This window comes from Leopardus geoffroyi, chromosome A2, assembly GCF_018350155.1.
Source record: "Leopardus geoffroyi isolate Oge1 chromosome A2, O.geoffroyi_Oge1_pat1.0, whole genome shotgun sequence".
NCBI classification, from domain to species: Eukaryota; Metazoa; Chordata; class Mammalia; order Carnivora; family Felidae; genus Leopardus; species Leopardus geoffroyi.
Window position 1 is genome coordinate 146,270,810 of NC_059331.1, and position 14,535 is coordinate 146,285,344.

General features: G+C 41.4%; 1 protein-coding gene across 7 annotated transcripts in view; it reads left to right on the top strand.

Moving 5' to 3' along the window:
• Positions 1 to 14,535, top strand: part of NRF1 (nuclear respiratory factor 1) — a 145,348-nt gene that overhangs the window by 105,529 nt on the left and 25,284 nt on the right. For 5 of the 7 annotated variants that reach the window (XM_045495617.1, XM_045495618.1, XM_045495621.1 and 2 more), the window contains one exon: positions 6,713 to 6,837. In XM_045495617.1, coding sequence (XP_045351573.1) covers positions 6,713 to 6,837 — 125 coding nt within the window. Of the gene's footprint in view, positions 1 to 6,712; positions 6,838 to 13,646; positions 14,075 to 14,535 lie in introns of those variants that run through there. The other 2 variants (XM_045495619.1, XM_045495622.1) reach the window with 1 other exon arrangement.

The window sequence follows — 14,535 nt, forward strand, 5'->3', positions numbered from 1 at the left end:
AAGCAAGCTCCAGGCTCCGAGCTTTCAGCACGGAGCCCGACGCAGGGCTCAAACCCACGAACCGTGAGATCGGGACCTGGGCCGAAGTCGGATGCTTAACTGACTGAGCCACCCAGTCACCCTGAAACTACTTTTTGTTAGGGACATTAATCCATTTAATCCATGTTGAGAGCTGATTTTACTGACTTTCCAGGAAATGTTTTCCTTATCAGTGACTTTCTGAAATCAGTTTTGGCTTACTGGTGATTGAAGGTTTCCAAAACTAAATTATATTGTTCCCTGCTTGGTTTCCTTCTGTTGGTTCTGTTGACAGAAAAGATCATCCCCACATCATTCTTTTTCTTCTTCATTGCGGACATAATTTTATTTTCCAGCAGACCCAGGCATTTTAACCAATATTTAAGAGTATGGGCCTTAAAGCCAGACAATCTGGGTTTAAACTACAACTCCATCACCCATTTAGCTGTTTGACCTTGGATAATTTACTTGAACTCAGTGCCCAGGCTTTCCTCTTCTGTAAAATGGGGATAAAAACAGCAGCTACCCCTGTTGGGTAGGGGTGTTGTGAGAACTGAGAAAGCCAATGCGTGCGAGATCCTTAGATCAGTGCCGGGCGTACGGTAGGTCTGCTGCCACCATTATGTGCAGCAGCTGTTGTTAGTCTCAGACAGTCACTGAACTCTTAGGACATGCCTGCACTCTGCTAGGTAAGGTTGTAAATAAACAGCGCTCTAAGATACCATGCCTGCCCTCAAAGAAGTCATGTTATTAACACTGGGGAAATTGACTTAAGTAAAACAGTTAGTGAACACTATTCCTCAGAATTTAATGCACTGTTGAATCATGTAGTACACACCACGAGCACTGCAGAAATTCAGAGGAAGGGGATCACCTCCTCCAAAATAGAAGAGTCAGCCGAAGTTTAGATTGGTTGTGATAAATAACTAGAAAGCCTCGATAAGCTGACGCGCAAATGACTTCCGTGTGGCTGTATAGTATGGGGGGGCTGAGAAGAAGGTTCTGAGGTCACATAGATTCAGGTTCGAATTCTAGCTCTGCCACTTACTAGCCATTTGATCTTGAGAAATTTAACCCCTAGGCCTTGGTTTCCTCATCATTATAAGGCTAATTCTTATCATATGGAATTAAAAAAGTTTCACGGAGATGATGTAAGTAAAATTCTCATCGAAGTACACAGCCCCTAGTTAGCACTTCAGGAATTACAGTTACCATGTATTTTTCATTTTTTTAAGGTTTTATTTTAAAGTAATCGCTACACCCAACGTGGGGCACAACCCCAAGACCAAGAGTCACTTGCTCTACCAACTAAGCCAGCCAGGCACCCGAGGGTTATCATTTAAGTTGTATTTTCAATTTTGTGTATTCAGAATTGCTTATAATGAGAACAGATTAGCAATAGAAGGTCAGTTAGGAAGAGACGGACCAGGTGTGATTTGTTAAAGACTTGGAAACTAAAGTAGTAAGAGTGGCGGTAAAGTGAGTTTGAAGGGAGTGTGGCCAGACTTGGTGGTTGATTAGGTATGGAGTGCACGAGCGCGCGCGTGTGCACACACACACACGCACACACACATGCACTCACCCAGGGGTACTCTAAGTGACCTGGGATTGAAACTCTTTTTCTTAGCCCATTGAACCATGTGGCTTTTCAATAACCTGAAAGTCTTATTTGACCCCTTACACTTTGGCCCAACCGCACTCCTTTGAGAAAGGACCACAAATAAACTTCCTAAAAAGCCATGGCCAGGGTAGGAACCTCCCTCTGGCCTGGTAACCCCTTACTGTGGCATGAAGCCTAACCATTAAAGACCAGCAAAACTTGATTTCATTGAGCCAGCACCTTGGATATTCCAGTGAAGTGTGAGTGTCCTGGGAACCCTACACATAGTGGAAAATATGAGGCCCATTCTGGCTCCCTTTAGTGTAAGGAGCAGGGCTTATTTCTAAAGGCAAAGAGAGTAATGGTTTCCCCTGAGGGCTTGTTAACAAACTCAGATGCAGCTGCGGTGGCTATAGTGTTTACTCCAAAGGAAGGAGAACATGGTTCACTGTGGCACGTAGGAGGAGTAAAGATGTTGAAATCTGTTTGCAATCAGTTCAGAACCTAGTGAGTGTTGGGGGATGGTGTTTTGCAGCCTCTGCTGGGGGTGAAGAAACCAAGCCTGGCAATGAAGACTAGACTATAGCAGGCTACTAGGGGCTTTCTGATTCCAAGAGAGGTAACCCACTGGCCAGTGGCAGGAAGTTTGGACTTAAGACACGCACGCTTGGTGTTTGCTGCTTTGTGGGATGAGATGATACTCCCAGCCTCACCACAGAATTTGTTGCTGGAAATTATCTTAGAACTACACCGAGATAGCCAGCCTTTGTTCCCATGGTAACAAAGTGATTTCTTAGCGCTGGTTCCTTCTAGCCTCTTTTAGGTGCGGTTGGAACAAGCATGGTTCTTTACTGATCACCTGCCCTCCGCTGCACCGTAAGCGGCAGATGTGGGCGCAGAGTGAGGGGAGAGAGGGAAGCCGCACAGCATGGCAGGTGTGGAATAAGAAGGCAGAGGAGCTCCTTCACCTGTTGGAGGGGAGATGGGGATAAGGACAGATGCAGGACAGACCTGTTTTTCAGCCACGCTGTTTAAAAGAGTTTTGTGTAACAAGTCGGAACAAGGGCCCCGGGCTCAAACAGCCCACCCTGGCATTATAAATAATCCAAAGAGGTATGGAGAAACGGTCATTAAAAAATGTGGAAACTGGTTAATTTTTTAATTATTTTCAAAATACATATAAATCAGCATCTTTAGAAAGGAGATGGGGAGAGAATCAAAATGAACAAATGAAGTGCAGAGCATTACAGCTGGAAAAAAAAAAAAAAAGCATTCGGCCAAACAACCAGAGGGGAAAGGAAGTGAAATCATCATGTGATTTGTTGCGATAAAAAGATTAATTTGATGTTTCAGTGTGTTGGTTAAGCTGTCCTGGATTATATTCCCTCCTAAACAAGTAAATTTAAGTCAGTACAGCCCTTGCATATACAGATACATGATAAGTATTCATAGACTGAGTCTACATTTGCTCTAGTAGAAATTGACGCTGTGCTGTCGACACGAAGACAATTTTTACCATCTCCTGTGACTCGGCGCTATGGGAAAGCAAAGGCTCGCATTGAGTCCTCTTGTTCCGGAATTTAGAGTTGCTTTTCTTTTGCTGTGAAGACACTGGGTTCAAAAAAAAAAAGTGCATCATATTTTTGAGGAAAAATTTACTGTTTTTTTTAAATGAAAGTACTATTGACTTAAAATTAGACATATTTGTCAAAAACTTGTGAAGCGGTAGCTTAAAGCCCTTTCATCCCTCTTCATCTTAGAAGTAAAGGTCATCTTTTTCTAGCAGTAAGTTTGCCCTCTCTCCATGAAATCTCGTGTCAGCGGTTTTAAAGTAGATTTGGAAATGAAGGCCTGCTGACCACAGGAGTCACAGTTGTCTTTATGCCCCCATGGAAAAGATCCCTCCCTCGCTGCTTTGCCTCTGGCCTCTGGCAGCCGATGAAATAACTAACCTCACTGGCCTATGGGCCTGTCATCCCCCTTGGACTGCTGCTCCCAGGTTGCACTAGGGTTGTGCTCGTTCACAGCCTTTCTTCTACCAAACATATTTTAGAAAGTTGTTAAAGAAAATGACCTCGGGGCACCTGGGTGGCTCAGTCGGTTAAGCATCCGACTTCGGCTCAGGTCATGATCTTACGGTTTGTGAGTTCGAGCCCCGCGTCAGGCTGTGTGCTGACAGCTCAGAGCCTGCTTCAGATTCTGTGTCTCCTCTCTCTGCCCCTCCCCAACTTGTGCTCTGTCTCTCTGTGTCTCTCAAAAAATAAATGTAAAAAATTTTACAAAGAAAAGAAAGAAAGAAAGAAAAAGAAAAAATGACCTGAAACACGTGTCCAGGAGTTCCAAGACTGGCAGGACGTCACCTTTGATGGTCACAGAAATAAAATTATACACACTGTGATAAAAACTGGGGAATGAACAGTCACCGAGGTAACGTGTAAACAAAGATAGTATTTCCATATAAGCAGTTTTCATATACAGCTTCCTTCTTGCAAATACCACACTGCTGCAGCTTTTCGGAAAGAACAGACTCTTCAGCTTTCTAGGAAGTCTCAGGCCAGAGTATGAAATATTTTTGTCATTAATCAAGGACACCTGGGTACTGTAAACTTGGCTGGTAGTGTTATTTGACATAAGTTTCTTAGAAAAATATTAAAGATTAAGGATGTAGACACTAAATCATCACTCATTTTACTATATCTAATAAAAACTCTTGAAGGACTTTAAAATTAAAGTCTACCATGTAAAGTGTAAAGAATAGCCTTGGTAGGAATTCCAGATCAAAGGCCCCCTTTAGTTCTAAATTCATGTTATAGATACCATGGAATGACTGGCTTTGGACATCACATCACCAAGAAGTGTGCCTCTGAGTGGAGGGTGATCTTAATTTTTACGGACTGCACGTGCACTCCATGACTGGTGAGCTTTTTGCTCAGGCTCAGTTAGTCCCCAAATGTTTATGAATGGGGGTGCCTGGCTGACTCGGGAGCATGGGACTCTTGATCTTGGGGTTGTGAGTTCGAGCCCCACAGTGGGTGTAGAGATTACTTTAAAAAAATATATATATTTATTTATATAATTCATAAATATATAAAAATATATAATAAATATATAATATAAATATTATTCACAACTATTGTAAGTATATATAATATTTATGAAGGAAGCAAGTAAATTTGAAATATATAACTATAACCTTGAACTAAGTCAAAGGAAGCCTGGAAATTAAAAGTTACCACAGATAAATGACTAGGAAAAAAAGCAGGGGGATCAGCAATTTTCATTTATTTATTATTTTGAATAAAGGTCGCAATGTTTACATGGGGAAACAATGTTAGGTGAAAAAAGCAGGCTATAAAACTGTAGCAGTAAGTGTAATCCTCATTATTAGCTGTTTAAAGCTGTATTTAAGATTAGAAGGAAATAACTTATGTCTGTGATATGTTTAAAGTTTCTTTTATACTTAATGAAATTTTTACAAGCCTTCCGCATGTATTTTATTATCAGAAAAAGATAGCTTGAACACAGACATAAAAATTAAGTCAAGTTAGGAAGAGAGTGGGAATATTCTATTTAATGAGACTTTTCTACCCATTGGGTTTCTTTTACTGCTTCCTAGAATCCTTCTATTCCCCCAGGGAAATGATAGTGTCAGTTGCTTTACTTGTCTGCTGGCTTTCTTAAATGAAAGTGACACTACTGAGTGTGGTACATGTTGCTTTGCCCATAGTCAGGACACGTCTACCCTAACCAGTCCACAGTCCCTCACCCAACCCCACCTACAGCTTGTGACCACGAAGTGTGCCTGCCAGAGTTAGGCAAAGTCTGCAACTCAGAGCAAAGCTTATTCATCTGGCTTATTTGGTGTCAAATCCAGGCCTTTGCCCCCCCCCCCCCCCCCCCCCCCCCCGCTAAACTAAATGACACCACCTCCTCCACTCTGAGCCCACGTTTGATACTCCTTCAGGAATCGTGCAGAGTGGGAGCTGACACTTTCCCAGGAGAGGTGCTGAATTTCTGCTTCTTTCACATTTTAACATCTCTGAAATTTGAATGGTAAACCACAGTACTACAATTGTCAGGCTTTTTTTTTTTTTTCCCTTGCTTGCTGGCACATAAAATAATGGTGCATTTTTAGTTTGTGGTATCATAGAATCAATAAAAATGGGTATTTGTGCATTTGGGACCAGCATATCACAAGAAGAAAGGAAAATAGGATACAAACTGCCAGAATAGTGCTCACTATAAACAGATGGTTAATACCTTTCTATTCTGCAAAGTGTTTGCAAGGAAGGGAGATTTTATTGTTTCTTTGTGTTTCTAGAGGCTGGGAGTTTGGGCTTATGGTGATCATTTAAAATTTCAAGCCTTAATTTAGCACTGCCCACATGTATAGTGAGGCAAAGAGAAAACCTAGACTTTGCAGGATGTTAGGGTGTTAGCCATTACTTTGTACTTGAAGTTGCGCATATAAACCACATTGTTACTATTTAATATTAATTGAATAGCCGGTCCACGTTGTTGACTCCTCGTACTGTCGTCCTCGGCTACAAAAGGGTAGTTTTTGTTTTGTCTGTTTGGGTTTTTTTGAGCAGCAGGCAAAAGTTTATTGGAGACAAGATCAGAAAGGAAGAATAGTATGAAAGCTCTCTTTACAGAGAGGGGACATTCGAAAGTGAATGTCCCCAAAAGGGCAGTTTTAGGTAATCTGCCTAGTGTTACCATAAAGAGAAAACAGAACAAGAAAACCTTGTAATTACCAACCAGAAAGGCTTTCGCGCTGTCAATGTGGATCATACCTTCCACTGGCAGTGAGTGCCTTCTGTCCTCAAACACCCGTTTCCTAGATTTAAAGAAAATCTCACATTAGCTCTTTAAATCTGTAAGACTTGGGGTTTCTCTAGCTACTTACTGTTACCATTTAAAAATTCCCCTGGCTCTCCCCAGCAGCAGTGGACTCCAGTATTCGCTGGTAGGCTCATACCCATGGAGTCAGTAGAGAGATCCAAGGAAGGGTTGGAAGGATGGTTTGTCTTGCTGCAGTGCTGTACCTTTATCCAACTTACACGTCCCCCTCTCCTGTTCCTGTGCCCACAGCGAAGCCGCCGCCCATGCTGTCGCCACACTGGCCGAGGCTACCTTGCAAGGAGGGGGACAGATCGTCTTGTCTGGGGAAACCGCAGCGGCTGTCGGAGCACTTACTGGAGTCCAAGATGCTAATGGTAAGAGAGCATCAATATTTTATTGAATGTCTTCCCCATTTCCACTTAAACCTTCATGACATGACTGACAGCAGAAAGAGGTTGAGCTTTGATTTGAGTTTTTCTTTATTGATAGGCAATTGATGCCTAGGAAAATTCTAGGAGCCTCTGATTCCTTTCACTAGGAGGAGACTTGGGGTTTTCTGAGGGAAAAAAAAAATCCATGGTAACGCATATCTAACTGAAATGCTTATTTGAAAACTGTTTTGCTGTGACAGGACTTACCAAGAGGTACTTTAAAATTTGCCACGGGCCACATTTTGTCCTTTACTCTCCCATGGGGTAGATCAATGTCCTCTGCTATAGCAGAGGTCCTCCCATGGGCGGGTGCGTTGTGGTAGGGTAGAACGTTCCATCTTGAGAAAGGCACCACCATCTCACACAGATCAGCCAGCAAGCTGTGACGAGGGCACTTTTCTGGTTGGTGCTCTGAGTCTGCATCCTGTTAAATGTGTCCTCACCAAGGACCTCTGGATTTAGCCAGTAACACACGCCCACCCTGCCCTTCTTTCCCAGCTCTCTGACTACCTGGATATTGGTGACTTCCTGAATAAACAAAAGGGATAGAGTTCATAGAAATATGGTGGCAAAAATTTACAGCTCCAGCCCAGCTCTTTGGATCCACTTTGGCAGGCTCCAGAAGTCAGTTACCAAGACTTGGGCTGCCCTGGGAAGTGCCTCAGAAGTCTGGGTCAAAACGGAGGACCAGCCCCATTTGGCTGATTATTTATTGAATTTTTAAAATGAAACGTGTATATATGTATGTATGTGTGTATATATATATATGTATACATACATATGTACATATGCATATACATACATACATACACTGCTGGTACTACTACTAGTCTACTAGGTTAAGTAGAACAAACTACTCCATGGTTTTTGGAGATTTCTTTTGTCTTAAAAAGAGGATAAATAATAACATACTTTTATTTAGGCAGAAAGTTCCTTACTGACATTAGTAGCTGAAAGAAAAGTGCCTGGAACTTTTTAAAGGATAGGTCCCTCATCAGTGAATAGAGTTAGTTGGAAAAGTCTTTGAAGAAAGACCCCAAGTTGTGTCCTCCTTTGGAAGTGGGAAGAGGAATGTGTTTGTGTCTGTCACCCAAAGAAGAATTAACACAAGAAATGTAAAGAGCCACTGTGGCTTCTGAGAATCATTTTCCTAAAAAAAAGAAAACAAACAAAAAAATAAAAAACTACAATTATAGTCTGCTTTTTCTGTAGGGCTAGGGCTTCCATGAACTAACCCTAACAGGGATAGGCTTGATCTTAGCCAGAACACTGCAGGATAAAGGGCATCTTCCAGCTGGGTATGTTCAGGATGAAATGGACCACAGGAAGAAGTAAGGAAAACTTCCCTCTTTAGCTAGAGTCCTACCCCTACTTCCTTACCTTACACTGTTCCTCATCTGAGTCCTAATCTACCTTGAACAGATAGGACATCTGGCTATGTGACATTCTTCTGAAGTGCAAATTGCTGTTATTTACGATGGAACTACTACAGATCCTTCTCTGCCTGCATTTGATAGGAGACTGTTATCCTTTCTAATGGTCTTGACCTGTCTGGGCAAGGAGAACAGACAGCTTTATCGTTCTGGCTCCTTCTCAGCCTCACCTTTTCAGATGAATTTATATGTAAGTATTTGGACCCTGTGGGTCTCGGGCCAAATAGATCCATTCGGCAGTGTGGGGGGAAAGCTGAGCCACACCCACTATTGATTCCTAGAAGCTGCCTCTTTTCCGTAGCCTTAGGGTTGTGTGAGTCCGTTGTGTTGATTTCATGTCTTTGGCTGTGTGTTTGCGATAAGAGAAAATTCTGGTCTACATCCTAAAAGCCAGTGGTTCCCAAAGAATACCATCCCCAGTTTGTGACCACTGACATGTGCTGAACTAAGACTTGAGAGTTGGAATTAGCACTTTCTCGGCACAGCTTTTCTGTGTCAAATCAGGCCATTGAGTTGCGCCTTACTCCAGCAATTTTAGGCAAAGGCCGATCATTTCATCTCTTCCTGGGGAATCCAGAAAATGACTCTAATATTGGATATGATTCAAATAATTCTGACGCTCCTTCTGTCTTCTGACATTTCACCCAGAGTGCTGTAGGATTTGCTGTGGGACTAGAACCAAATTTTTCCCATGTAACTAGCCAATTTGGTTTCCGGGTAGTCTTTTAGGGATTCTCTTTTCATCGTTCTTTCAGACCGTGTTGTCTTGCCAGAGTTTGTCACTTCTGTGATGGCAACCTTATGGGGTCAGCCGATAGACCAAGTTGATTATCAGGAAGAGTTTATTATCAGGAAGAACCAGATGGTAGCAGAACAGTGTGCTATTTGGAAACACCACTACCAGGGAAAAAGAAATACATCCCAGATTCCACAGTATGTTTTAAATAAAACCATAGCAGACAGCTCTTCTAAGAGCAATCTGGATATTGTTTGTGCCTGAAGCAGAGGAGTTTTTGTGTCTTCTGAGATGGAGAACCATTGGGTGTGGAGCTTGATAGAGTACAGTAACTGGTGAGAGATGGCCAGGCAGCCCAAGGATATGAAGCAGTGTCCTGTAGGACGGTGGTGTGCGAGTTAGAGATAACCCATGCATGCGTGGCAGAAGTTTAATTTCTGGGTCACCAAGGCAGATTGGACAGAGACCTTGCACCCTGTAGACATCTCCTTTTTTCTGGACTCTACCCTGCCCCAACACTAAGGGGACTGACTATTCAAGCACTAGTATTACTTTATTTTATGCTCCTCCTTTTTCTATAGCACTAAATGAGTTTTTGGTCTCATGGAATCTCATGGTTTAGTTCAAAGTAAAGCTTTTCACAGGCGGCTTTCTTTTCTTTGAAGTGCAGATAGAATTGCCTAAGACTGGAAAAGGACTCTCCGTGAGCGCCTCCCTTTACCTCTTTTCTTTTCCTTTCTTTTTCTCACAGTGGTTCCTTGTCCCTCCCCCAGCCCCCCACATCTTAATATAAAAGGTTGTACACTCTCTAAAGGCAGGCCCACACAGGGATTGAGGAGCTCTTTGAGTGATAACCACCTCTCACCTGACCTTCCACCCATGGATAGCAATCTTCAGGGAACCAGATCTCCCACATCTTTTTTCTGCCTTCCTATTTCAGCAAAAATAATTAAAAATAGGAATTATATTGGCACCTGGGCACCTCTTCTGAGGTGCTGTTATGTCTGAGATCTTATTGCATATTCATGCAGCTGTCTTCTATTCCTCAAAGCTAGATGGGGGCGGGGGAACTAAGCAGATAGTTCATAGTTAATCAATAAAGGTAATGGGGATCATCTGTTTCAACTATTGTCCCATTAAGACTCTCACCAGAGCTGCTGAGAAAGTATCCTATATTAGAGGTATAACCCCTTTAATTGTATATGTTGCAAATAGGTGGTTTTTTTTTTTCAGTTTATTTTTATTTTATTTCTGTTACTTTCATTTTTATTTCCTTAATTATTTCTCTTTTGCCTTTACATTTGCATAGGCCCCAGATCAGATAAATATCTATATGGAAGTTCTTCTGTGGTCTCATTTTTTTATTTTAAATACTGTGAAATATCTGGAATTTATTTTGAATGTGGCATTAGGTAGGGATCTGAATTGATTTTTTTTTCCCCTATATAATCTATTCCAGCACCATTTATTCCATAAAAGGTTGAAATCCATCCTTTCTAAACTGATTTGAAATGCCATTTTTATCATGCAGAATGTTTTTTTTAGTTTTTTTTCATTCCAGTGTAGTTAACATACAGCATTATATTAGTTTCAGGTGGACAATATAGTGATTCGATGGTTCTGTACATTACTCAGTGCTCATCACGATAAGTGTACTCGTAATCCCCTTACCTGCTTCACCCATCCTCTGACCCACCTCCCCTCTGGTAACCACCAGTTTGTTCTCTATAGCTAAGAGAATCTTTAAAAAAAAGCGGGGGGGGGGGGGCAGCCTCTTCGTTTGTCTCTCCTTTATTTATTCTCCCTTTATTTATTTCTTTTGTTTATTAAATCCCACATATAAGTGAAATCATAAGGTATTTGTCTTTCTGACTTATTTCACTTAGTATTACACTCTCTAGACCCATCCATGTTGTTGCAAATGGCAAGATTCCATTCTTTTTTTAATGTTTTATTTATTTATTTTGAGAGAGAGAGAGCATGCGCACAGGTAGGGGGGAGCAGTGAAAGAGAGAGAATCCCAAGCAAGCTCTGCACTGTCAGCACAGAGCCTGACCTGGGGCTCCATCTCACAAACTGAACCGTGATATGACAATCTGAGCCAAACCAAGAATCGGACGCTTAACAGATTGAGCCACCCAGATGGCCCAAGATTTCATTCTTTTTTATGGCTGAACATTATTCCGTTGTGTATATACCACATCTTCGATATCCATTCATGTATTGATGGATACTTAGGCTGCTTCCATATATTATTATAAATAATAACCAGACATGGGGGTGCAAATATCCTTTCGAATCAGTGCTTTTGTATTCTTTGGATAAATACGCAGTAATGCAATTACTGGATCATAGAGTATTTCTATGTTTAACTTTTTGAGGAACCTCCGTACTGTTTTCCGCCGTGGCTGCACCAGTTTGCATTCCCACCAGCAGCAAGAGGGTTCCTTTTTCTCCACATCCTTGTCAACACTTACTGTTTCTTATGCTTTTAATTTTAGCCATTCTGACAGGTGTGAAGTAGTACCTCGTTAGAGTTTTGATTTGCATTTCCCGGATGATGAGTGATGTTAAGCATGTTTTACATACTTTTATATCTTCCTGTTTAGCAGGTTGTCTTTTAGTTTTGTTTCATTTGCTGTGCAGAAGCTTTGTATTATGATGTAGTGCCAGTAGTTTATTTTGCTTTTATTCCCCTTGCCTCAGGAGACATATCTAGAAAAATACCGCCACAGATGGGGCACCTGGGTAGCTCAGTTGGGTGAGCATCTGACTTTGGTTCGGGTCATGGCCTCACAGTTTGTGGGTTTGAGCCCCATGTCAGACTCTATGCTGACAGTTCAAGCCCGGAGCCTGCTTCGGATTCTGTGTCTTCCCCTCTCTCTGTCCCTCTCCCACTCACACTCTGTCCCTCTCTTAAAATAAACATTAAAAAAATTTTTTTTATTCATGTCTTTTGCCCATTTCTTCACTGGATTATTTATTTTGGGGGTGTTGAGTTTGGTAAGTTCTTTATAGATTTTGGATACTAACCCTTTATCTGATATGTCATTTGCAAATATCTTCTCCCATACCGTCAGCTGCCTTTTAATTTTGCTGATTGTTTCCTTCACCGTTCCGAAGCTTTTTTTATTTTGATGCAATAGTTCATTTTTGCTTTTGTTTCCCTTGCCTCCGGAGATGCATTGAGTAAAAAGTTGCTGCGGCCAAGGTCAAAGAGGTTTTTGCCTGCTTTCTCCTCAAGGATTTTGATGGCTTCTTGTCTTACATTTAAGTCTTTCATCCATTTTGAGTTTATTTTTGTGTATGGTAGAAGAAAGTGGCCCAGGTTCATTTTTCTGCATGTCGCTGTCCAGTTTTCCCAGCACCATTTGCTGAAGAGACTATCTTTATTCCATTCTATATTCTTTCCTGCTTTGTCAAAGATTAGTTGGCCATACGTTTGTGGGTCCATTTCTGGGTTCTCTATTCTGTTCCATTGATCTGAGTGTCTGTTTTTGTGCCATAAAGATTTTTTTTTTATTAAAAAAAAAAGAAAAATACTGCTACGACCAATGTCAGAGATATTCCTGCCTGTCCTTATTTCTATAATTTTTATCATTAAGGTCTCACATGAAGGTGTTTAATCCATTTTGAATTTATTTTTGTGTATGGTGAAAGAAAGTGGTCCAGTTTCATTTTTTTGCATGTAGCTGTCTCCAGTTTTCCCAACACCATTTGTTGAAGAGACTTGTCTTTATATTCTTATCTCTTTAGTCGAAGATTAACTGACCATATAATTGTGGGTTTGTTTCTGGGTTTTCTATCCTATTTCATTGATCTGTGTGTCTATTTTTATGCCAGTACCATACCATTTTGATTGTTATAGCTTTGTAGTATAACTTGAAATCTGGAATTGTGATACCTCCAGCTTTGTTTTTCTCTTTTAAGATTTTTTTTTAGCTATTCGGGGTCTTTTGTGGTTCCATACAAATTGTAGGATTATTTGTTCTAGTTCTATGAAAAATGCTATTGGTATCCATATGCAGAATTCTTTTTTTTTTTTAATGTTTATTTATTTATTTTGAGAGAGCAAGTCAGGGGAGGGACAGAGAGAGAGAGAGAGAGAGAGAGAGAGAGAGAGAGAATCCCAAGCAGGCTCCATGCTCAGTTCAGAACCCAACATGGGGCTCGATCCCACGAACTGTGACATCATGACCTGAGCCAAAATCAAGAGTTGGATGCTTAACTGACTGAGCCACCCAGGCGCCCCCATATGCAGAATTCTTAAATTGACTGCATGGGGTATCTTCTATTTCCATCCATCTATTTATTTTGTTCTTTCTACTGTAGTATTTTATTATCGTGCTGTTATTATTAGCTGTCAGTGAAAGTCCTGTCTCCAAATTTGAAAAAAATTCAATCAGAATTCCAAAAAGGTTTGTGAGGGGAGTGACCTTTACAGTAATTTTAAAGTTCATCTAGAAGAATTAAGCCTTTTTTCCCCCCTCAATTTTAACTCCAGTGTAGTTAACATACAGTGTTAAAGCTTTCTTTTAATTTAACTAAGTGTTCTCCTCTCCTTCTGCCCCATCTTTCCCTAGGGCAGGGGAAGTGGGGAGTATTCATTATCACAGAGATGGACCAGAAGTGGGAAGCAAGTGCTCTTAATACTGCCCCAATGAATTGAATGAGACACTAATTGTTGCTGGAGGAAACACTGTCCCTGTAGTCGTGCTTATTTTCTTAAGACCAAACCAGGTGCGTCTTTCTAGATTAAGAAATTGTGGCTGTCCATTCTGTGTATGCAGAGTTCTATAGAGGCTCAGTTCTTGCACTTTGAAATTTTAATTTCTCTCCTTTACCCCAACTTCTTCAATTTCATTTTTTGTACTAAGATGAGGGTGGGGCACACCCCACTTACAGAGTACTCCAAGCTAGGAATCTGCATTCCCACTATCGACCTTGTATTCTGTATCTCAATTCCATTGTCTTATTAACTTTATTTAATAAACATTTATATAATGCTTGCTATGTGCAAGTCTTCTGCTAAGTGTTTCACATGCATGAACTTACTTAAAACTCAGAATAACCCTATTCTGAGGTAAACACTATTGTCTCCATTTAACATGTGGGGAAACTGAGACACAGAAAGTTTCAGTGACTTGGCCACGTTCACAGAGAGAGTGGCAGAAGTGGAATTTGAATTCAGGCAGTTTGTCTCCACACCACTCAGTTATGCTGCCTCCCTGTGATGTGAGCCAGCTTCTGCCTGGACTCCACAAATACAGCGTGATGACTGTCTCCCGGTGTTGAACAAATAATTTAGGGAATGTCGGGCCTCTCTCCCCATCCCTGGTAGAAGCTACTTGCCTTTGTCTGGTTTAGCCACAGTGCCCGCCTGCCCCAGCCTGTTCCCGGCGATAGGGATGCTCTGGTGGTTTCTGATGCCAAGTGCTCCGCTGTCCAGCAGTCCTCCCCTCCACATGTGTG